The sequence below is a fragment of the Sarcophilus harrisii genome, chromosome 4 (genome assembly GCF_902635505.1).
Source record: "Sarcophilus harrisii chromosome 4, mSarHar1.11, whole genome shotgun sequence".
Lineage (NCBI taxonomy): Eukaryota > Metazoa > Chordata > Mammalia > Dasyuromorphia > Dasyuridae > Sarcophilus > Sarcophilus harrisii.
The window spans coordinates 39,909,887-39,936,348 of NC_045429.1; the positions used below are offsets into that span (position 1 = coordinate 39,909,887).

Sequence of the window (26,462 nt, forward strand, 5' to 3'; positions counted from 1 at the left end):
GGTTGCTGTTTTCCTTGCCCAGTTTCCATAAAGTGTCAGCCTCTGGGCCAACATGAGAGATTTGATGATCCAATTTTACCGAAGTTTACATTTAACATACCACACATTTCATGTGAATCAGTTAGAGGGTTTTATCCCTGGTGAATTTCATGAAAGTAGTACAATTTGGGCTTTCACAAAAAAATAAATGAATGAATCAATGACTAAAAAGGCAGTAGGAGCTGAAAGAGGGATGTTTTGGTCCTATGTAAATAGCAGGACATATATTTCTATTCCTTCCCCCAACATTGGCAAGCTTGTAGGAAAGAGATGACTGACAAATATGGAAGTGACAGAGCCTCTTTGGATAAGAGATGACAAATTTAGTAGTACTTGTTACAAAGCTATCCACAGGGCTTTCAGTGCCTAAGCATTTGAGATATGTGGGGTTTTCCTGAATGATAATATTAAAGATATTTCACTACTATGATCATTCAGAATAAACTGACCTCCCATTGATCAGGAACACTTGGAAAGGAAACTGTTATTCAAAGTTTTCCTGGTATGTATGGTATGTATTTCATTCCACGTTGGTGAATCTGTTTTCTGATACCTGGGCAAGACTCTTAACTAATGTCTGTTTCAGTTTCCTGAAATGTAAAATGGGGATAATAGCAGCATTTACCTCCCAGGGTTGTTGTGAAGATCAAATAAAAGAATATTTGATCTCAATGCCTTGTGTTAGCCCTCTTCAAATCATCCTTAACATATCTGCTAAATTGATTTTTCTTAAGCTAAAACATGATCATATTCTGCCCAATGAATTAATGACTTCCATAAAATATATAACATAAATAGGAAAATCAGAGTAAGAATCAGTAGTTGTTGATGTATTCCCAATCACAAGGTATTTAAAGTAGGGGAAAATGTCAAAGATACAGACAAAGAAATCTCATACATTATTAAAACCCCTAAAGTTGATTGAGAGAACATTGATAACTACCAACAAATAGTCTTACTTTGCTACCATTTTTATTAGAATAGTACGTACCCTTCAAAATTATCTTCAGTAAGGATAGTAATAAAGAATAAGCTTTCACAAGAGATATTCCACAGTAGATCACAGTTTATCATCATTCATTTAACAGATATGGAGTCACATGGTAAGGCAAGGATGGATCACAAGTCTTATGACCCAGTCACTTGAGTGCTTTTCCAAGAGACCATATTTTCCATGTTTATTGCTTGTTAATGATTTTTAATTTTTTCAGTAAAGCAGAGCAACTCCTTAAAAGCTTTCTTCCAACAAAGTCCTAGATGGATTAGGATATTAGTAATACAGAAGAAAACATTCGTCAGGAATAAGGAATGAAAGAGGCCTTCTTTATGCTGGTGACTCCCAGATCTATATTTCTAGCTAGAATGTGATCAAAATTATTCAAGATTCCTTGAAAGATAGAACAACCTTGTTCAATGACCTCTGACTATAAGCATCTGATAAAACACAAGCATGTTGCTAAAGTTTCAGATGCTTAGGAAGGAAATATAGCACAAAGTCCAAATTGAAGAGGGATTTCCTATAGATAGTGAGGTCTTCCACATGGTCCTATTGACACATGCTATCCTACTGGTTGTAACAAGTTACATAATATTACAAAGCCTACTGGAAAAATTTTGAAAATTTAAAAGATTTGTTCTAACCATCCATACCAAGTGGTATCATACAAAAACCAAGTGGATGAAGTCATAGTTATAATTACAATGGAATGGGCAACTTTATTAAATCTGTTCTTTGGTATATGTTTGGGATAGGTGGTTGTTGTTCAGTAGTTTCATGCTTGTCCAATTCTTTGTAATCCCATTTGTCACCAGTCTTTTCCTTATAACCTGACCAGGATATCCACATTTTTCAAAATCTTGAAATGTTTATTGAATAAACACCACAGGAATCACTTAAAAATGCATTAGTCTATATAAGCCCTTAATTTCTACATTCCACTTCACTCCCATCCCCATCCCCACCCTTAAAATGGGATCAAAGATGTACAGAATTTAAAGGGAACTTAAAGCATGTTAGTTGAATTCTCTTTATTTTACAGATCAGTAAACAGGCTGAGAGAGAAGCGTAAACTATCCAATATCACACTGGTTGTCAAAAGATCTAGGCTTTAAAGTCTTGTCCATCATATCCAAAGGTATCCCCTTTTTACTGGTTTAGGAAGAGAAGCCCTGTCAGAATAGTGGAGGACTGGCTCAAGCTTGGTTCCAGACCATCAGTAAGTCAGTACCTACAATGCCACAGGCACTGTGTGAGGCAGTGCTGTTACAATGGCGAGAAAGGTACTGTCCTAGACTCAAGGGGTTTACATACACAGATATGTGTTCAGAGATAAATCAGTCCAGCATCTATGCAAAGATTCTGAAAGTGAGGGGCAGGGCAACATTGATACCAAAGGGGATCAGGATAGTCATTGAAGAAGATAGCCCTGGAAGTGATATTTAAAGAGAGGTGGGGATTCCAAAAGGTAAAGAGGGAGACATTTCCAGGTACAGAAGACAGCCAGTGTGAAGGCACTGGTCCTGTGTAAATAGCCGGCCATGGGGCATCTGAGTTCATGAAGGGGAGGCAGGGGTAATCAGCCTGGCAATGGAAGGTGAAGGGTTTTAAAAAACAAACTTTTAAAGAGTTTAGTTAGTTTAAGAAATTGTATTTTCTTTTACAGAAAACTTGCCAAAAAACTTCTTGATCAAGGGAATGGCAAGAGTCGTGACTTAGAAATTCTAATGTGGATGCTGTGGAAAGGAGGGTTGTTGGGAGTGACCAAGTGAAAGGGTGCGGGAGGAAACAAGATTCATTGAGCTCCAACTGTTTACCAGGCACTATACCCTTTAAGACTTTCTCTCATTTGTGCTCAAACCACAGGAGGTGATATTATTAAACCACCTGTCCCTCATTTTACATTGTACAAAAGAACTGCCCAGACTCCAAAGAAAGAAAATTAAATACCAATTGAAAAAATGCATCGATTACCTCTGGGAAGGTTTTAAAAAACAAAACAAAATAAAAACAAGGCTGCTGATTTCAAGACATAAAGTTTTTTTTTCTTTTAAATTTTATTTTTAATTTTTGGAATAAAACAAGCAAGTCCATGTCATACTACAATAAAAAGATGAATATACATGAAATTACAACTCTACTATGCACAATTTGCAATTCCTTTCAAATGTACAATAAAATTATCATGTCAATTTCCTTTTTTTTTCTTTCCCCCTCACCTACCCTTGGAGTTGCTATCACTAGACACATATATTTATACATACAGATATACATTAAATATGTATACATGCATGTAAAATTATTCTATGCAAACTTCTATTTATCAGTTCTTTCTCTGGGTACAGATAGTGTCTTTTTCTGTATATCTCTTATAGCTAATCTGGGTATTTATAATAGATAAAATAGCTTATTCAAAGTCTTTTTATTGTATATAATATTCTCTTGGTTCTATTCATTTTGCTTTTCATTATTTCATGCAAGTCTTTCCATGTTTTTCTAAAATGAGTGAGCTTATCATTTCTTATAGCATAATAATATTCCATCACAATCATATCCAGACATTCCCAAATTGACGGGACTCTCTACAATTTCCATTTCTTTACCTCCACAAAGAGAGCAACTATAAACATTTTAGAACATCTAAATTGTTTTCCTTTTTCTCTTATCATCATGCCCTTACCTACTGGAGCTTTGCTCAAAGGAATGTAAATGTTGATTGCTGAAACCTCAACTATCTTGGGGTTAAAGGGCTAGAATCATGTCTTAAACCTAAATCACTCTGGCTCTCATAGATTGGCTGAGGAAAAAGTCCCAGATCAAGCCCTATTTGGTCATGGGTTTGGGCCCAGATTGCCTAAGAGTGAAAGCAAATAGCATTTGTTTATGTTTTATCCAAAAACCCTGAAGATCCTCCCTTCCCAGATTAATTTTTTTTTACTAGGTAAAAGGCCATTCCTGCTCATTTCTTACCTAGGCTTAATATCTGATTGAACATTGGCTTAGTCAAATTGAGTCTTGTTGAAGACCTTAGCATAAAAAGGTCAGGATCTCCCCCTGCAATCAGGACTATCTCCAGTTGTTCTGATCTAGATCTTGCCACTGGACCCAGAGAAAAAGTGAAACTGATAACTTTGCACAACCTTCTCTCATTTTAATCCAATTCACTTGCATGTCATGATGTCACCTTCTTGAAGTCCTGGTCCTTTACAAGAACAAAGGACAAAGAACAACAGTAGATAAATATATATCATTATGTAACATATAATACATAATTACAATGTATGTGTGTATATAAAACATATGCATATGTGTTTTCTTCCCAATTAAATACGTAAGCTCCTTAATGGCAGAGACTATTTCTGCTTCTGTTTGTAGCCCTATAACTTAATATATTGAATGATATATAATCATTTATTATTGCTTGATTGATTAGTAGAAAACATGCTTAGTTCTTTTGATAAGTTCTGGAAAGGCAGAGTTTTTAGTCTTTTTCATTATCTGGGTCACCCTCTTCTGGCTATGTACCAAAGATTGGCCAGTGACCTTCTTAAACTATAATCCCTAAAAGTAAATAAAATACTAAAGATGCCCAACCAGGGCAGAAGACAGCAGGAACTGACAAGAACCTAGAATCTAAGTCATCAAGCATTTGTTAAGTATTTACTCTGTGCCAGGTACTGTTCTATTCTAAACACTGAGGATAAAAAGAAAATAAAAACTAATAAAAAGCTGAAAAGATGGCCCCAGAATCTAGCTCATACCCAAATCAAGAATCTCATTTATTGAATCTCCAGCAAATGGTCATCTTATGCCTATTTCAAAGCTTCCAGTCAGTGGCAAGCCATCACTACCCAAGACAGCTCATTCCACTTTAGAACAGTAGCTGGGGACTTCTTTCTTACATTCAACTTATCTCTGCCTCTGTGCCCTTTTCAGCTAAGAGACCAAGCAGAAGAAAGTCAATCCCTTTTTTTCATGAGAGCCTTTAAAACACTTGGAAAGCTTTTGTTGCTACCCTTCTTTGTCTTCTCTTCTTGAAGCAAACATCCTTAATAGAAAAATGATGGCACCTGAATATTGGAAGACAAGATGGAAGTAGTAGTTACTCCAGAATCTTGTAATGATTGGCTTCCTATGTAACCTTCATGGTGGCAAGAAAAATTCCATCAACCCAGGAAGAACTGCCTTTTTTCTCTGCCTTTTGTTCTGTCAGGCATATCCAGATTGTGTGTGTGTATTTTTTTAAATGAAAATAGATGATTAATTCTGCAAGCTAGTGAGTTGTACCTCTGCTGGATTTGCCTCAAGCCAAATGCCTTGTCCTTGTGTTATTTTCATAATTTTGGTTGCTCAGAATGAAAGATGTGATAGAGCATCATACTTTGCATATCTAAATAGCAACGCTATAAAAAGTTCCTCAATATTAATTTTGTTTTGACATGTTTGGTACTGGCATAACTATGCGTTTCATAGAGAGGCTAATTAACCATTGGTGGGCAAAACTATCTGTCCCAAATTGTGCTTTCTGAAACATCTAAAAATGCTTTCCAGGTCTTTGCTTTATTATTCAACCAATACCCCCAGTTTACCTAGATCATCTGTGAAACAACATAGTATTTTTTTTTGGTAATTGCTTAAATATAAGGAAAATATGACTAAGAACTAAGAGAATGCCCTGCAAAAATTGCTTTCCAGCCGTTTAGAGAATTCCCAGAAATGTGAGGAACCACCGGAAATGCCTGGCTGCTAATACCGCTCTGGTCATGTAAATGCTCTTGGGCAGGAAGCCAGAAGTTTCCCACTCTATTTTATGACAGCAACAGCCTTTGTGAAGTAGGAAGGTTTTCTGAAACCAGCAGCTGCTCATTTGACACAAACAACTCGCCCATGATGGCTTCTGAAAGCAGTGCCTGATATGACTACATTCTTGTTCATTTTTAATTTTTTTCTTCTTTTAAAAAGAAAAATGTACATCATAGAAGAGCACTCATTCTGAGGACCTGGATTCAAATCCTATCTCTGATGTTTATTAGCTTTGTGACTTTAGGGAAATCCCAGAACGTCCTTGGGTTGGACTAAAGGACCTCACCGATCCCTTTCAGCTTTAGACCTAGAAAGAGCTCTTCCAAAACATGGTAGCCAATCCAATATATTTAAGTTTGGTTAGGGATGATCATTCATTCATTCACTCACCAAATACTTAATAAACATCTATTATATACAAGATATGAGTTTATTGTTCTGTTGTTTTCAATCATGTCCAACTCTACTTGAGCCTATTTGGAATTTGGTTGGCAAAGAAACTGGAATGGTTTATATTTTCATTCTCTAGCACATTTTTACAAGTGAGGAAACTGAGGCAAACAGGATTAAGTGAATTGACCAGGTTCATACAGCTAGTAATTATCTAGGTGAGATTTGAACTCATAAAGATATATCTTCCTGACTGCAGGCCCAGCATTCTACTGTGCCTTACTGCTTCATGCAAGATATATATTGGTAAATTAATGATAGTTGGAAACCCCCAAAAAGGGCAGAAAATGTCAAATGACAGCTATTACATTTCTCAGTATCCTCCTCCAAGTATTTTAGCTTATTCCTTCTATGTCCTTCAAGGAATCAGTTCCAAAGGTCCCAGGCGGATATACAGTAATCTATTCTGAACTGGAATTTGTATCACTGGTTCATTTAGGGTGTTTTTCTCCTATCCGCCTTGGCTCAAGATGCCATGGATACAGGAAGTGCAGCCCCAAGGGTGAGAGAACTCTTTTCATGGTATTCTAGAGAAATACCACCTCCACCCTTTTGAAGGAAAAAAAATGTTGGAACATGAAATTAATGTAGCCCAACCGCTGCATTCTCAGGATATTTGAATTGATGCTCATGTTCTACACAAAAGTAAAACCCAGGCCCAGACACTACTATCACAAAGTCCATAATTCTCGGAACTCTTTGGAGTTAGCTAGTCCTATCTGGCTTTCCAGGAGAGCTCATCCTTAATATCTTGTCCAGCTTCAATAGGGCAAAAAGATGATACAGAGAGATCATCACTTCTGAGCTTTTCTCTTTGAAGCCCCATCAAGATGGACTAGCTGTGCCCTGGGAACACATTTACTTTCTAAAGCTCAACTATCAAAAATGGTACATTGTATTATTTATAAGAAGGGTAATACAAAATTAGAAGGCTGCTGCCTGAGAGAAAATTAGAAATCTTTTCTTCACAATTGCTTCTTACACGGTGTTCTATATATCACAAGTACCTAATGCTTTTATATTCATTCAGAATCCAATCCAATATGCCTTCCTTTAAATCCCATTGTATATACATTTACAATGATAAAGTGAAAAATAGTTCTTAACTTCAACGAGTATACGTTTGGCTAGCAATCTTCTTCTTCCTACAAGGCTCAGTTTAGGTTCTTCCTCAGAAGCCTCCCCACCCAACCTCCAGCTCAAAATGTTTTCTCCTTTAAATTGTCCTGGTGCACTTAGTTTGGCTGGTTCTTTCATTTTACATTATTCTTCACACATCCACTTGTATCATACTTACCTGTATAAATGCAGTGTCTCCCCTAGAAAAGCATAAGCTTCTTGAAGCCACGGATTCTAAAAAGACCACTAACAACTTTGTATCCTTCATTAATTTTGTCCAGAACAATTTTCCTGTACATGTTTCTTGAATTGTTTAATTTGTTGAATTCATAGCAAAGGCCCTAAAAAACCTGAGAGAGAGCTAATCAGAGTCACCTTGAGTGTTTTTCTTTTTCTTTTTTTCCCCTATTTTTGGCTTCTACAGTTACCACTTCCTCTATCTTTTCAGTAATTTTTTTCAGGTACAGTAGAGTTCTCCTGTGTCTATGTGGGTTCTTCTCTCTCATTAAAAACATTAGAGGTAACTTCTTTTGGCTCCTTTTTCACTTGGCTTGAAATAAAAACTGTGAATCTCTGGTAAATTAATTTTGAAATTTCTCACAGAGTAGATTCAGGTGGCCTTTGCAAAAGTCACTTATTATAAGATTGCTTCCAGTAGAATTTAACAATGGATCATAGCATATATTCCCCACAGGAAAGAGACTAGAGTTACTTGCTTTCCAATAATAGAAGAATTACATTATCCCTAGCTGCTCAAAATAGAGTTATTGGCTATTCTAATGCCAGTCATGGTATTGGGCATGACGAAGAGAAAAAGTAAACTTTAAGTAAAAATGAAATGAAATTAAAAAGATTAGTTCAAAATGAAAAAGAAAGATGAGAAAAAATGAAAAAGATGAGTTAAAAAACAATGAAGAAGAGCACCAGAAAGAATGCTCAGGACTCAAATTGGTATCTTTAGCTAAATTAAAGAACCGATTAGATCAACAAATAGGGAAGCTGATTGTTTAGGGAAAAGGAGACAAGGTGAAGACTGGATCCAAAAGTCTAGTTAAAAACAGGAAAGGATGTAAGTACTCTCTAGCTGTTTATTCCAATGACTTCACTACTATTTTGCAGGTGAAGGCAGCCTTGGAGATTGAAAAGTTTATTCTTTCTCTAATAAACAAAACGTTGGAGCTGATAGGGATTCTTGATAACACTTCCTTAAAAATGTGTCACATTCCATACTTGTATTTCAAAGTCCTCACTGGACCCGCATGACTCAGCCTGCAATGTGTGGAATGTAGCGGGCCCTCTTGAGGAGTTGGTAGAGGAACATGGTACCTTTTTCAAAACTCCCTAAGGTGACCACATACTCAATGAGGATTCCTCTTCATTGGATCCTTGGTTTTGGCTTCTGTTTTTTGAGTTCAGGTGGTGTAGTGAACAGGAAGAATACTGGAATGAGAAGCAGAAGTCCAGGCCTTGAATCCCACTTCTGTCATTAAGTCAAAAAGTTCAGTCAATTCATCAATAAATACTTATTAAGTGCCTCTTATTGCCAGGCACTGTGCTAAGCATGCTAAGAAAGCTTCACCTCTATGTGATGCACTCTCTTTATCTATAAAATGAGGAGGGTAAAATTGGATCATCTGGAATACCTTACCAGCTCTCAGATGCTTCCCCCAGCAAGAGCACTGAATTTGAATTCATAGGGCTCTAAATCCCCATGTTGCCATTTGCTACCTTAGTGAGCTTGGACAAGTCACTCATAAACATCTTTCAGTTTCATGTACAAATATCCTCTTTAACAAAAAAATTCTGTTATATTATAGAAATGTTGGTATTATTTCACAAATTAAAAATGAAATAAGAAATAATAATAAAATAGTAATAAATAATAAACAACTATGTCAACTATAAATTTCTGGACTTTCCTCATCTATAAAATGAGAAGTTTGAACTTGATAAGCTATGAGATTCTTTGTAGCTCTAAATAGGATTGATGGATCCTATAATCCTGGGTGGTTTTTGTTGTTCAGCTCTTTCAGTTAGGATATTCTCCATCACCCCAATTGGGATTTCTTTGGCAAAGATACTAGAGAAAGAGTTGCACTTTCCTTCTCCAATTCATTTGACAAATGAAGAAACAGAGTTAAGTGACTTGAATAAAATCCCATAACCAGTCAGTATCTGAGACTGGTTTGAACCCACAAACTTAAGTCTTCCAGGCCTGACTACTGTGCCACCTAGCTGCCCCCAAAATAAACACAAACTGCAATGTAGCAGGTCTAAGGTTAATCACCCATTTAGAAGGTTTCTATACTAGTCCTTCACTGATGTCATATCAAAGTATAAAAGTAGCCTCATCTTTTTGAAAGCTCTGCCTGTACAACACTGACTTTGGGGAATGCCTACTTGGATAGGATCTAAAACAATCAATAAATCAGTAAACATTTACTAAGTAAATGAAGTAAATATTTCAGGCATTGTGCTAAGCATTGGACATACGAAAAGAAGCAAAAGATAGTTCCTGCCCTCAAGGAATTTATAATCTAATAAATGAAAAAAATAAGGGAACATATTTGAGATGAAGAGGAGTTTGGAAATAAGAGATGAGGATCCCAAAGGAAAGGGAGGCAGAGTTGGGTGGGGACTGAACATGGCTAGGGTTGAGCTGAATAGAAATAAGAAAGAGTTGTGGGAAAAGGTAGCAGAGAGAAGAGATTTTCAATTTAGGAAAAAGGCAGAGAAGAATCCAAATAGTCACTGAGCCTTGATTGAAGAGTATATAATTGTCTCTTCTTACTCCTTTTCAAACTCTACTAACAGTGGACCTACTCTTGCTTTCTCAGGGGAGAGTCCCATAAAGTGCCAGGTATAGGGACAGGGGTCAGTAAATAGAAGCAAAAAAACCAACCAGTCCATCTCATTCCCTCCTTTCATGTTCATGTCGTCCATTCCTATTACTCTGATCCCAGTGTTGTCATTGTCACTTACCAACCTCTAGGACAGACTCTAACCTTCCTCATTGACTTCAGCACCTGGCTCATACTCATAATTTCCAATCTGATGCCATCTTTGATATCAGTAGTCACATTTATTCATAATAATTGTCTCTAGCTTCATTAGCTTCATCAACCACCTCAATTTGTACGGCTGCCATTTCTTCTCTACTTTAGAAACCCATCATGATGACTAAAATGTAAACTTCATCATCTGAAACTACTCCATCTCCAAGATCCTGAACTCTGAGATTCTTTTTTTCTGATTATATTATTCTTTCTCTATCTGTCATTTTCTCTCATTATGACATCAAACCTCTCAGCCCCTCTTTGTTCTCCTAGGACATTCATTCAGCTACATTGTGCAGGAGAAAGTATGCTGCATTTGGAGTAAGAGTATTCAATCCTGCCTCTGCCATTCATTGTATGACCTTTGTTTCCTCAGTTAGACTCATCTTTCCAAGTTCAGATCTTGTATCAGCTGTATAACTCTGGGCAATTTATTTATTCCTGTTTGCCTCAGTTTCCTTATCTGTAAAATGAGCTGGAGAAGGAATTGGCAAAAACACTCCAGTATCTTAGTTAAAAAAAAAAAACTTCAAATGGCATCACAAAGAGTCGGACACAACTAAACAACAATAAAATCTACTTCAACTAGTTCTAAATCCATTCATAAACATTTATTTATTGCTTCTGATATGACTTCCTTTCCTTCCTTCCATCTTGACTCTGCAGTGTGCCAAGAATGCTATTCTCAAATCTCTACCCCTGTTGTTCTTCCATTGTTTCTATCCTTCTCCTTACTAATCCTTGGCCATCCCCAGCCTCTGCTCCTTGGAGGAGGCAGGAAGCTGCCAATTAGACTGAGTTCACTGCAAATTCAAGTTAATATAAACTTGGCCCTTAACACTACACAGCAGTATTGTATTCATCACTGATTCCTTATCCGTTTCTCACAGTGGCTATTCCCAAAACCTATTCCTCTGATCTCACGCCTCTCATATTATACCCCTTACTTGTCTCTCAACAGAAGATCTTTTTTGCTTTATGAAAATCGAAGACATCTGCTATAAGCTTTCTCATCTCTCCCCTAGATTCTTGGATTTCCTCAAATCATCACCCATATTCATCCTTGCCTCTAAAATCAGAATCTTTGGTGACTCCTCTCTTTCCAAGATTCACCCTCTACTTGTGACTTCAATCTCATTCCATTTACATTCTTTCTTTCCTCCCTGGTCCATTCCTTCTTTCTCTCTTCCCCTCTGTCAGTCCTTTCCCCTTATCCTTGCTATAGTCAATCCTTGTCAACCATCTGGGTTCAGGATCCCATCCTTAGGAGTTTGCCATTTGGAGATCTCTCTTTGTCTTTCTTCACTTTCTTCCCCAATCCACCCACCAGATCTCTTCTTATCTATTGCTTTCTTTTTTAATTCCTAGAGCAAGACCCAGGTTTCCTCCATCCCTAAAATTAAAATAAAAATAAAAACACTCAAAAGTTTGTTTAACTTTGCCATCTCCTCAAGCTATCATCTCATATTCCCCATTCCCTTTCACACACACACACACACACACACACACACACACACACACACAAACTTAGAGAAAAAGACATCTCATTTCCTCTATTTCCAGCACCAACAACTTGACTGAAACTGTTATCTTTAAGATTACCAATAATCTCTTTAACTGCTAAAACCAATGTCCTTTTAAAAATAAAGTCTTATTGTTCTTTATCTTGTTATAACTTTTAATACTTGTTGATATCCTCTTGTGGATGCTATTTTGTCCCTTGGCATTTATTCAGTTCTGTTTAATTTAATAAACATTTAAGCATCATTGGGCACTATCTTAGCCACTGGGAATACAATTTTTTTAAAAATAGCCTCTATCATCAACTAGCTTGCACTCTAAAGGGAGAAAGTAATTGGACATGTCCCTTTACTATCCTGGATCTATGTAATGAGGTGGTTGAAATGAGTAGCTTCCAAGAACTCTTTCAGTTGTTTCCTCCATTCTTTTCCTTCATTCTCCAACTTCCCTAAATTTTGGACAGGCTGTTCTAGCTCTCTTGTACTTAAAATGTACTTCCTTCTTATCTTTCCCTATTGAAATCTATCTTTTCTTTCAAAAACTAGTTCAAGCATCACTTCTTCCATGAAGCATTCCTGATCTCTTACCATCACTTTTGTCCAGAGTTAGAAGGATTTGGAGTGTTACTTTAAAATAATAGATTGACATGCCCCATGCAGGAACAATGGCACAATTGATTTGGTTACAGTTTATGGTTCCCAAGCCATAGTTTTATTCCCAGGTAAAAGTGATTCTCCCACCTCAGATTTTCTAAGAACACTTTGCCTTGATCTCTCCTTTGCTCCTATCTCATTCTACTTTATATCGTGCTTATTCCTCTGTGGGGCATATCCCTCCTACAGCCCTTCTTCATTAGATTGTAAGCTTCTTAAGGACAAAAACTTACAGTTTTCATCTTTTTTTCCTAAGATACTAGCACAGTGCCTTGCACACTTAATAAATTTGTTTAATAAATATATTTTGAATTAACTCATGGATACTTTAGAATTAGAATGCTTAAGAAAGGAGCAAAGAACAAGAAGCCACAAAGATCTCTGCTAGAAGAAAATGATCCTTTTCTCTTTGGAAGTTAGGAACTTAGACACAAGACAGACTATAGGATCTGACCTCCTATAGTTGCTCAGTGTGTCCAGGAACCCCTGGGTATGCCTGAGACCCTTTCAAGAGGTCCACAAGATCAAAACTATTATCATAATAATAAAAAAATTAATTTCTAATATGGAGAATAAACCTATATAAACAAGAGCTCCTTGGAAGGTCCTCATGATTTTTTAAGGTTATAAAAGAATCCTAGATAAAAAATTTAAGAAGCACTGCCCTCGGGGAAGTTTTTGTGAGTGAAGCTAAAAGCCAACCATACTAAACAGAGAAAGTAAGTTCTTTATAGCGGAATGAACATTGAACATCTTAAAAATGGATTTTATCCTCTTTTAATGGACATAACTAAAGCCAAGCTTTGGTTTACTTAGGTTTTAGCCAATTAGAGTTAGGACGAAGACAGCATTATTCATGTTTAAATGTTTTCTTTCTCTAAAATATCTTTCTTCATAGTGTTTCTATAATTACATACATTTCTTAGAGAGTTTTAAGTCGTATACAGTTTTTGTTAACAAAAGTTATTGTAGTTGAAAGTCCACCATTTTTTCATTTAGAGATTTCTCATCTCTTGGAACACAGACATTGATAGCATATGTAGGAAAAAATGCTTCATATGAAATTTTTGTTTGAATTTTCCTATAAACAAAAGTTTTTCACAAAGGTCAATCTGGGAAAAATTCACACATAGCAAAAAAAAAAAAAAAAAAAAAGTTTTTCTGCATACTTGTTCCCAAAACTGTTCTGAAATTAGTGGAAAATAAAGGTCAAGAGAAAACAAAAGGAGATAAATATCATACACTCACTGAGTTCTTGTCAACATGTAGTATGACTGATTAATTGTTTCCCATTTCCAATCTCTGACGTGACTTCCACCAACAAGTGCTACTAACATGACTCTGCAGACACAAGCTTTCAGCAGATGGTAGGCTCTTTGAGAACTGAGTCTTTATGTTTTCTTTGTAACCTAGCACCCAACACAGTTCTAGGCATTTTAGGAGCTTACTAAATGTTTGTTGAATGCTTATTGAAAGCCCTCTAAGAAATATGAAATTTCAACCCTACCTTAATAAAGCCAAATACCCCAAAAACTTACTTTGGGGAGATGGGGACAGTCTGGGCCTATGATTTTTAGGGGGTGTAGAGAACTTTTATGAGAAAACTTTCTCTATCACTACAAACTAGCAACTTTCCCCAAATTTATAGTTTTGGAGAGTTACTGGGTAATGGGACTTGATCATGGTCACATAGTATAAGGCCAGCTCTCTAACTGCTTTCAATTAAGATAACTAATAATGAGACATATGCTTGGGGAGGAGGGGGAGAAATAAATCATCAGTAGGAAGTAGTGATAAATGCTAATTACATGGTATAAGCAACAAGTACTACAATCATTCAGAGAGCAGATCAGTCCAACAGAGGACTGGAGATTTGAATCATAAAGAATGGCTAGAATTTAGATAGAACCAGAGGCATGGGGAGGGCATTCTAGGTAGAGGAAATAGATCAGAGGTACAGATATAAGGAAACTAAAGGAGTGTCTTAGGGATGATGACTCAGAGGCAAGGAGGCCTTTGCCTCAGGTTAGGCTGAATGTGGAAGGTAGAAAATTGATCCAGAGGCATAGTGAGGGAAGGGAGGGTGATTCCTGTTCTATACCAGTTTGGGGAAAGAGAGGAGGGGTGGGACTTCAACATTCCCAGCAGCTCTGACTAATGTACGTTTTATGCACTGCCAACAGGCCTGGAGAAGAGAGTCAAAATTTCATCTGCTCCTAAATGCTCTCATGTTAAGAGATAACAGAGTCCAAAAGAAGAAGCACTAAATTTTCCATGCAGGGACTTGGGTTCAAATCTTGATACTACTACTACTAGTTATGTAATGTGAGGAATCCAAATATCTCTACTAAGTCTCGATTTCCTCATCTTAAAAATAGGAGAGTTGGATTAAATGACTTTCTAATTTCCTTTCTAGACTTAGATCCTCAAAGAAAAGAATGGGATTCCTGTATTACCCATCCTATGAAATAAATGGCATTTTAAAAAGTTATTGTTCAATCATTTCAGTTCTGTCATGTTCAACCCTTTGCGACCTCATTTGAGGTTTTCTTAGCAATGTTTGTGATTTCCTTTTCCAGCTCATTTTTTTAGATGTGGAAACGGAGGCAAACAGGGTTAATAACTTGAACAAAATGACACAGCTTGTAAGTGTCTGAGGCTATATTTGAACTCAGGTTTTTCTGAGTCCACACCCAGCACTCTTTCGACTGTACCCAAATCCCTTACTTCATAAAACCTATTGACTTTTAAAAGGAAAAAACAATGTGCTCCTTTTGTTGACAAACAATGTAATATAATCTGAGCTTTTATGCTTCCTGTGAAGCTGGCCACAGGAAAATGCACTGAGAGTAGGGGAATCTCAAAGAACCCCTCATGCAATCAGATCATTTTACAGATGAGTAAACTGAGGCTCACATGAAGTTATTGGTCAAAGCACACAGACAGGAAACTTCAGAGGCAAGACTGAGCCCAGGATCTAAATAACAGAACTGTCCTTTTCACTATTGCATCTCCTCGTTGAGAATCAACTGCTAAAACTACAGAAGTCTGAGCAGAGAGTTTAAACATTTTTCTAGACTGCAGTATGTTTGAGGTAGGGAAATAGTGGTCCAAAAGGGATCTTCCATGTAGAAAAATATTCCTGGGTGTCACCTACAACTCAGAAAAGGCCCTTCCTGAGAACGTTCAGCAACTATTCCAAATGGGACTTTTTTTTTTCTTTATAGATCATGCAGCAGATGAGTGACCATCGCTATGACAAACTGACCGTGCCTGATGATGTGGCTGCAAATTGTGTGTATTTAAACATCCCGAACAAAGGGCATGTCTTGTTGCACCGAGCCCCGGAAGAGTACCCAGAGAGTGCTAAGGTAAATTTAGTTTTCAGGCTATGGTCCAAGATAGGAGGCCCACCATCCTAGCTATAAATGTTCATTTCTAAGACTAGTCACTAAACGACTTCCTAAATAAGCCAAGCAGATATTTATTTTCAAAATGACATTCTATTTTCTAAGGTTTTTAATAAACAAACAAATACACAAAACATTTATCTTATAGAAGCAGCATGCCTTGAGATCAGGAAGGTTTGAGTTCAAGTCTGGATTCAGACACATATGATCTCAACTCTTAGTATCCCAGCTGCATTAGAAATAGATTACATTATTATAGAATATAAATTATAATCAGTTATACATGGATTATATTATTATATAATATATTATAACCTATAGTATGTAGATTATATTGTTATAGAATGTAGATTATAATCAATTATACATAGATTATATTATTGTATAATAGATTATAAATGAATTATATTATTATATAATCTATATTATATAACAAGAATTTTGAACTGTATTAATCGTAGGAGTTCCCAGCATTGATGAAATGTGTGTGTGTGTATGTGTGTATGTGTTGGAAGGGAATGTGAGTATGGAAGTGGGTGTTGGTGTATAGTATATATATATATATATATATATATATATATGTGTGTGTGTGTGTGTGTGTGTGTGTGTGTGTGTGCGTGTGTGCACATATGTGTGTGTATACATTTATTGTGTTGTGTGTGTATGTTATGAACATATAGGGTATTTCAAAAGTTATAATAGGTACTTAATAACTCATGATTGACTTACTATTTGTATTCAAGGATTTTCAAATAAGCTTCTGGGATGGTGGAGAGAGGCACTGTGGTTGTAATAAGAAGCACTCTAGATTTGGAATCAGACTTGGATTTTAATCCTGCATCCATCACTTACTCACTGAGTGACAAATAACAGGCAAATTACAGTCATGATGACCAGCATTTATCCAGGGATCAGTTCATATATGTTACCTCACTTGAACCTCAGAGCACCTCCATGAGGTAGATGACACTGGTATAAGCCTTTTATAAAGAAGGAAGCTGAAGGAGATGATCCCTAAATTCCCCATTCTAAGCCTAGGCCCCCTAAGACTTTCTTGTTCTTCCTTATCACATTTCATCTCTTTTTGCTTAAGTTTCCTCCCTGCATAGTGAAGAAATTGAGCAATGTAATCTCTCGGGTTTCTTCCTCTTCTAAATCCTAGGATGTTACATAATAATAAATTCAGCTCTAGAATTCTGTGACTCTTTGAATCTTATTCTCAGTCTGTCCTCTTTCTTTGGTGACATAAATGTACCTTCAAAATCTGGGCATTCATTTTAAAATGGGTTTTAATGAACTTCATTATCTTGTGGCAAGTCTTTCCAGAACTCCTGATCTGTCATTTTGGGGTCTCTTCAATTCAATTCCACAAACATTTATTTAATATTAAGGCACTCTGTCAGGTACTGGGCATGCAGAGATGGAATGAGATGGTCTGTGAACTCAAGAAGCTTATCATCTAATACTGGGAATGGGACATAAATATAAATAAGGAAGTTATAAGATTGAATGGAACATGGGAAAAGAGAGAACCAGGAAAACTACTATGATAACTTTCTAAGAATCCCTGAATTGGAGAGCTGGGAGAGAACTGTGTGGCCATGTAGTCCAACTCATAAGTGAAAGGAATTAACAAGTGGTCCTCTGGGCTCTGCATGAAGATCTCCACAGAAGAGGAACCCATCGCTTTTTGAGGCATGCCATTCCACACTTAGATAGCTTTCATTGTGATGAATCAAATCCAAATTAACCCATTTGTGACATTCATCCATTTCTCCAGATTCTGCATTCTAGAGAGCAACATAAGTCCAGTGTCTCAAATACATGAAGATAGTCATCATGTTGTTTTCCCTCTCTCCCCAAGTTTCCTCTTTTCCAAGCTAAATATTTCCAGTTTCTTCAACCAGTTTTCATATGATATGGACTCAAAGCCCTCCACTATCTTGGTTGTCCTCCTCTGGACACTAACTTCTCTGATGTCATGGTCATCTTCGAGAACAACAAACAACAATAAATTACCAACATCTTTTTTTTTATTGCATTAACTAGAGAGAGAAAGATCACTTGCACTTGGGTAGCATGGAATAAGAAATGAAGGTGAGAAAATAGCATCTGAATAGGACCTTGAAAAGAGAGATAAATTTCAAAAGATTGAGGCAAAGGGTAGAGCTACAAGTAACCTAGATCAGGGACAAAGACTGGTATATAAGAAAGGACGAGACAGAAACTAGAGTCATACGAGTCCAATTTGACTAGGACATGACAGAGAAGAAGACAGAAGACTGTAGAATAAGTTAGGATAATGTTGTATTGGATCTTGAATTCCAGAATCACACTTTAAATTTAAAACTAAACTTGATAGAGAGCTATGGAAAGTGTTTGATCATGGAAGGTTAGGACAGTAGAAAGTTGTTGGTACCATTAATAAAAATTAAGTAGTTGAGAGGCTAAGTAGGTTAGATGAGGGTGGGAAGGATAGACCTCTTTTTAGACATATTAAGTTGAAATCCAGATGGAATTATGCAATAGGTAGTTGGAAATATGGGTCTGGAGCTCTTGGCAGAAATTGGGATAGAGTTATATCTATGAAAGTGAATTGATTATCAAAGCTTGGGAGTAGATCAAATAATAATGGAAAAGTTGAGAAAATAAAGGGATACTAGAACAGAATTTTGGGAAACAGCCTTATTTAACCATATGTAAACATATATATAAAATCAAATGTTGTAAGTCATCCTAATAGTTAAATCTTGCAAGAGTATTTAAATCTGGTATGACTAGATGTGATTTGAGGTCTGACTCACTCTGCTGAAAGGAAAAGAGTTGTGATTGTCACCACCTGCTGGAGGGAGAGCCCAACAAGGTCCAGGACAACTGAGAATATACAATCCCTCCTGTAGTCTGCAAGAGGAGTACTGGGCTAGAATTATATCTATGTTCTACTCCCTCAAATGTCTCTGTTCTAGACAAGCAAGAGGTTCAAAACAAAATCTACTCCCATCTTCATTCAGAAGAGGAACAGTAGCTCTAAGCTCACATTTGCCAACTTCATCAAAAGTTAGTTACACAAAAGACCAACACAAATAGTGAACAATGAGTAAATCTTATGTTTCCAAGCCAAAAACAAACAAACAAACAAACAAAAAACAGAGAAATTGAAGCCCTTCTACATGTTGGAACAAAAGAAAGAAGACACAAGTGTAAATGAATTCTGGGTGCAAGATGAAATCTCTGTTTCAACCAAAAGGAGAATGGTCCTCTCTCAGCGGTCACTGGAATTGTAGACCATAAAGTATAAGAACATAATGGCAGTACATGCTAAAGCTTGGAGCACTGCCATGTGTTATTCAAAGTCTTTTTCAATCTCTTCTCCTGAAGAATGCCTTACACAATAAATTGCTTACAAAGGTATCCACATTCCTTCTGCTTATCAAGAATCACATCTTCTTCCACATACAAAGTAGCATGAAAAACCATCCCAGGATTTGGAAGGTTATATAAAGAATAACAGGAGATAGGGATCCTTCAGGGAAAAAATCTAGAATACAAGATTAGAGAAACTAAAAGAAAAGAGATTGTCAAAAAAGAAAGCATATCTGAAATATTACATATAAGTAGAGTGAATGAAGGCAAAATAGAATCACTAGATTTTGGCAACAAGCTTATTGTGACCTTGAGAAAAAATGTTTCAATAGGAGGAAAGATAGGTTACAAGCAGCTGTGAACAGGGATGGTGAGGAATTTGAGATAGTACAGTCTTCGCTTTCCAAAAGTCTTACAGTGAATGAGCATGAGAGAGCAAAGGAAGTTGTTTGAATGACTATTAAGGTCAAGCAATTTTTTTTTACATTAGGAAGAATAACAAGTGTATTTTTAAACTGGAGGGGGGAGATTTAAACTGATTAAAGATGGAAATAATTGATGTAACTGGATAATGGAAATAACTTTGGGGGACAGGATGAGGTGGGCTGGGATGGGATTGAGATGGGATAGAGGGTACAGATAAAAATATTGACATTAACTCTAGTAAAAAAAATCCACCTTCCACAATCAGGCAACAAGCATTTATGAAGCACCTAAATTGTGCCAAACTCCACACTAAATGTTCAGGTACAAATACAAATAGTGAAACACTCACACAAGATGGTTACAGTTCAGTGAGTGATACAATATGAACATAAAGGAGGATATACAAATAAATACAAGGTAAATTTTGTGAGTACTAAGAGCTGGCAGGGAAAGCATCAAAAAAGACCTCATGTATGGCCCTTGCCAAAGTTTTGAAGGAAACAGGACTGTGAGGGGGAAGTACATTTCAGGGAAGGGAAACTGGCTGCATAAAGATGAGCAGATAAGAAATGGAATATTTCAGGTGAAGGACCTCAATAAGGCCATTTAGGCTCACACTTCCAAGCACTATGAGTGTCCTAAGGAGACAGAGTGGTCATACAGTGTTTAATATAACCAGAAGCTATATTTTTCAAGTGGCAAAAAGCAGTGTTCCACCAGAAAGGTGAAGGAATAAAACTTACTGGCCATTTGTCATTTATGTACTATAGTCAACCGAATGGTCCGTCATGACTTAGGGGTCTCTAGATTCTTTTTCTAAGAAATTCCCCCAAGGGCAGTACTAAAATTCCCTTCCCAATCTAAGAATCTTCACTTGACATTGACAAGTCTTTTTTCCATTTTTATAATTTCTGATTAATCCTGTTAAGCAGGAATCACTACATATCTGGCTTTCTAGTTCATAATCTGTTTAACTGTTTTACTGTTCCTGTGCCTGAAGGCATTATGCAAGAAATATCCTTGTCTGCTTCTAGAAAATCAAATAAGATATTTCCACCAAAGAGAATAGGAAGAATGGTATGGTATAAAATTCTAAAGTATCCACTGGATTTTGTTTCTTGACATCTTAGTCAAAGAAATATATCAAAATATTTACTAATACTAATTCACACTATTCAGTCAATCAATAAGCATTTATTAAGTGCCTACAGCTATTGTTTGTGCTTTGTCCTCTAAGTGGACTATGACATCCGGTAGGTGACATGCAAGTAAATTGTTATCTAAGTGAGGGAGGACTGAATCATCAGTCTCACTTTCTGGGTCCACCGGTAAGATGGCAAGATCAGGATGAGGGGAGATACCCCTGACAATACAAATATAGAAGAGAGAAAGCCTCAAGGCACCTATGCTAAAGTCCTACAGTACTTTCCACCTATATTCCAACTCTTTGTAGCAACTCAGCTTAAAGTATAGGGAATTGGACAGATAAATATTTGCAGTTGCTAAAGTGGGTAAGACCTAGGTAAGACCAAAAGGACCACAGTTACTACCAGAAATTTGTTGTTCTCTCCTGGGTAAACTCCCAAACAGATCACACTCTTCCCAACTCTAAAGTTTTCATTAATCTTTAGTAAATTTTAATTTGTTCTCAACCAAATCTTAAAGTGGCTTCACCCAAGAAATTGTCTAGGTCTCTGGATTTGCTCTCACTCCCTATTACAGAATTATAATCATATGCAGTATTCCTGTTTTCAAATTTTCTTTTGCTTTTCTATTACCCAACAATATTTTTTTTAAAAACAACGATGGCATCAGCAGCCATTCCAAAGAACAGTGCTCCCTGGTGTTTTGCTTCATTGGAGGAATTGGATAGGGTAGATGGATTGGGTTTTGTTTTTGCAAAATGCTATTACATTTTGTAAGACTGATTTTTTAATGCTTGGGATTTCATGGTGTTTTTGCCATTATAGTTATAGATTTGAAATCTGATACCCTGTTCCTCTTAGTGTCAGATAATACTCAGCTGCCATTTTAAAAATTAGTTTGGTTGGAAATCCATCACTTAAATCAGGAATTTTTAGCCAGTTGGACTCCTTTGTCATCCTCTGTGTTTTATTTTATGTATTTAAAAGCATTATTTTGAGAAAGTCCCCAGACTTCTCCAGACTACCAGACAGGTCCAGAATATAAAAAAGATTAAGAACCCCAATCTAAATGTTTTCTTTTCTAGCAATATAGGTAGAGAAATACCAAAGTAAAATTATTGTTTCTAAGCATATTAAAATTCACTCCAAAACAGATTCATATGTCTACTTAGCTCATGGTAAGGAAAAGATAATCAATTCTAATAACCATAAAGCTACATTTCTGACACAGACCAGCCCCCTATCTGGATCATTTAGTGACCAGCCTATAGGTAATGAACCTCTATCACCCCTGGCTAGGCTGGCCCTTGGAAAATAAATTCTAGAGTTCATAGAGTGCAAGATGCTATGTGGGTTACAGTTTTCCAGAGTTTATAAACACATCTTTACTATACCCTAGATGCCTTCAAATAGCAAATGGTAAATCACTTTATCAGTTCTGTGAGTTTGGGATATGTGTGTGTGTGTTTCACCCATACCTTGGGGTGAAATGAATGTCAGGAATAATCTTATACACTGATTTAAATGTTTGAATGTTTTATTGCATTGATAATCTTTTGATTCAGGATGGAATAAAGGTTGAAAGGAGTTGCAAAAAAAATTGTATACATACACAGATATACATATACATATAAAAAATCTTTTATTTCAACTTTTTCATTTATTCCTACCATAGGTGTTTGAAAAACTGAAGGACCACATGCTGATACCTGTCACCAACACAGAACTGGAAAAGGTGGATGGTCTACTCACCTGTAGTTCAATTTTGATTAACAAAAAGGTAGACTTGTGAGTTCACAGAATCCCCTACTTGTCACTGGCAATAACGTACATGCAAGGCCGATGACTCTGTACCCAGTCTTGTTTTGATTGACAATCTACTGTGCCACGATGCTACTAATCTGTGTTTACAAAAGTTAATTCTCATTTCCATTCTGTCTTGTCATATGCTTCTCTCCCTATCCCAGATGGTACTTAAGCTGTGGATTTGATAGCTGAATAAGTCTAGGAAAATATAAGTCTTAACAAACTATTAAAGCTTGATTGGAGCAAGGGAAACACTCATCTTTAATGACTTACAGAAAATCCTTTGAGATGCCAGTATATTCAGAAGAATGTCTTGGTCAGATAATCTCTCTTTTCTATATATCATCTGCATATAGTAGGATTTTTAGGGAATTCTTTTCTCTCTCTCTCTCTCTCTCTCTCTCTCTCTCTCTCTCTCTCTCATTCTTGATGTTGGTCTCTACTAATAATAACTTTTGCCTCTTTTTGTACCCCTAGAACTTAGTACACTGCCTGATACATAGTAAGCACTTAAATGTTTATTGACTATTGACTATAATAGCTGTAGTGCTGGAAGGGACTTCCATCTAGTCCAATGTCCTCATTTACAGATGAAGAAAGAGGCCTTCTCCCTTTGTTTCTTGGATTCCTGTTTTTTAAATCTTTGTCTTCAGGTCTTTCCCTCTCCTCTCACAGCCACCTTGACATTGACTCATCTTGGGCTTCTGGGTAGTAAAGCTTTAGCCAATATACCACCGTGCAATTCCACTCTGGCTGTGCAATTCCACTCTGGCCTCAATACAATCTGCCTCACTGTTTCAACTTCTGCCTTAAGGAATGGGCAAATGAGCTCCTGAGCAGAATCACAACCAAATCTGGGTGGCAACTTAGGAAAGCATTTCTATGCAGGGGTGCACCAAGACAGGGCTGGCCCCAGAGATTCAAATTCCAGAAGAGTTAGAGGTCCAAACCTAGGCAAGCTGCAACCTAGTCTTCTGATATTTCAAATTCCCTGCATGAAAATTCAAGGGACTGTGGCAAGTCTAAGCATTAATGTGCTAAATAGAAATGAGAGAAACCAACGAGAGACGTCTCAGAAATACTGTACTCACTTTCCATCGTATAATGTCTTTGTGAGGATACTTACATTTGCAATTTCTTGCCCCATTTATGGGCCTTCTCAATACTCCAGTGATTGTGATCTCACTGAGGTGGGTGGTCCCTTCCCCAGTGTAGAACTCTCAACCCATTCATTTCTGCCCATTCCTATGTGATTCTCATCCATGTTCTCCCATAGATCCATAATCTATCACAAGGTCCATTTAACATGCTCTGTCAAATGTCAAGTGTCAAAATGCTCTGATGACATCCCTCTAATATGGGAATCCAGATCATTTGGGGGTATTTTATTTTTAAATGGTTTTGTTTTCCTTCTTTACTAGATTCCCGCTTTTGTCCTTTTTATCTTTCCCAAGAGTCTATTAAAAAAAATTTAAGTATGCTATTTCCCCCTGAAAGAGAATAATGTCCAAAAATGAAGGGGCATGCCAAATGCATAACTCAAAGAGAATGGAGCATCCCGTTTCTGACAAAAGAAGTGATTGGGCATTCCTTACATGGCTAACTGGGACTTGCAACCAGCTTCACATAATAGACAATTTTGTTTTCTAACTTCCATGAATATTTGTGATGAAATGCAATTAAATTCCACTTCTCTTGCAACTCTCAAATTACTCAACCTTCAGACTGACTCAGGCAGCACAAAGGAAAATACTACTATGAAGTAAGAAGCCATTGTCTTTTTTCCTTTGACTTGAAAGAGTCTGTCCCTACACAGATGTGGATTTGGTACTTTCCATGGAATAGTGGCTGGTTTCAGCATGTTATCAACTTCCTAGTCATCTCCACCTTTCCTGTGGGTTTGGGGATAAGGAAAATTCAGAAAATACTTGTTACATTCTTATACTATTCAACTTTCTTCCTTGCCAAGCTACATGTTTTTACTCAATCATCAAAAAAGACATAACTGCACCCTTACTCATCCTTGTTTCCCTCACCCACATGGAACCACCTACAAATACTTTAGAAAACCTATTCAAGGCCCCTCCTGGGAGGGAGCACTAAAAAAACACAGACATGTCATGCCCCATGTGAGCTTTGCCTTCTATTTAGTCTAGGAACCAGAAGAAATTCCTCCAAATCCTCATTGCTCAACTTTTAAATTCTTATCATATGCAGACATCTGATCACATATATCCCGTAAATGAAACATTTACTGGTCATTATTGTATTATAAGTTGTCAGAAGTGAATAATCCCAAAGTCAAATCAAAATAGGGAAGTACCATACCAACAAGGGAGAGAATATTGACCATATGTTGGGAGAGGCAGAAGGAACTTGAACCCAATGGAAATAGTTAACCCTTTCATATCAAATTTGACCAGAGGCAAAAGAAGAACTGACTTCCAAGGTTTTATATCAAGGAAGGAAGGAAAGTTAACAAGTAAACTTAGTTTACTAAGAGTAACTTTTGTTCTTTCATCCATTATCACAATCCTGCCTATTTCTGGTCAATTGCAATGTGAATAGAATTATCCTCTGAACTATCTATTCCCTAGAATTTCATTTTGTTTCTTTCTTTTCCTCTTTTCTCTCCTTTCCTTCTATCTTAAGAAATGATTTAAAATTGGGACACTTCTTCCCAAGAGACTAATCCTGAATTCTTAAATAAATCTCTTTATTATACATTACATTTTCTCTTTTGTGATGCTCTGTATGACCTGCCTATTGTAGACATTTAAAACATACACAGAGCATAGTCATCTTTTTTAATACCAGCCACAAATTTCCCCTACACTGGTTGATGGTGAATTTGTAAGGACAGACAAACTGTAACAAAAACCCCCTGTGACACAATCAAGTCAGTATTTTATTCAAATAATAGAAACTTCCAACAGAGTTACTTAACCAGCAAAATCAAATCAAATAAGGGAAATACAAAGAAAGTTCTTTATTTCTTCAGGGTTTTTTCAGTTGTGGCAGGTAACTGTAGAAAGCAACAAACACAGGTCTATTATCAGTTATTTTGCTCTTTTTTTTTTAATCTACTGTGAACAGAATATTAAGGCCATCTCTTCACCTTATGGGAGAAAATACTTAGTAGATGAATGATGTAACTTGTATAGAGTTGCATGTAAATCTTTATAATTATTCACCATTTAGTATTGCATTGTTGTACAGCTTGCAAATAGAATTACAATATAGCTTCTAGATGTGGTCAGTCTCTCCTGATCATGTCCTTCCAGCCAATATATTGTTAGCCTCTTTTTGTGTGCCAAAATCATAAATACCCTAGTCCTTTAGACCAAGAAATTCTGCACTGATTTTAGTCTCTTGCAATTCCAATCTTCAATGTAAACCAATTATTATGGAATAAAGTGTCCATTGTGCTGCAAATGGTGTTGGCCTTTCATTTGCAATGGAAAGTGTCATATTGTGAATCAAAGATTCATTCTCAAAGTCATTATATCAAAAATAGGAGCAAAGAAGAAAATAAAATTCTTTAAATTCTCTATTTAAAGAATACATGTCAGCATACCGCAAGGGCTCTGTGATCTCATTCATATGGGTTATTTCCTCCAATGATGCAATCCCAACCCATCCATGCCCAACCATTCTGATACAGATTAGAAATA

The 26,462-nt window shown here is 36.6% G+C and overlaps 1 protein-coding gene across 1 annotated transcript in view; it reads left to right on the plus strand.

The window, feature by feature from the left end:
* Window positions 1–26,223, plus strand: part of DDAH1 (dimethylarginine dimethylaminohydrolase 1) — a 195,216-nt gene extending 168,993 nt beyond the window's left edge. Inside the window, exons 5-6 of the mRNA XM_031969395.1 lie at window positions 15,866–16,009; window positions 22,658–26,223. Of these exons, the coding sequence (XP_031825255.1) occupies window positions 15,866–16,009; window positions 22,658–22,774 (261 nt within the window). The 3' untranslated portion in view covers window positions 22,775–26,223. The remainder of the gene's footprint in view (window positions 1–15,865; window positions 16,010–22,657) is intronic.
* The last annotated feature ends 239 nt before the right edge of the window (window positions 26,224–26,462 follow it).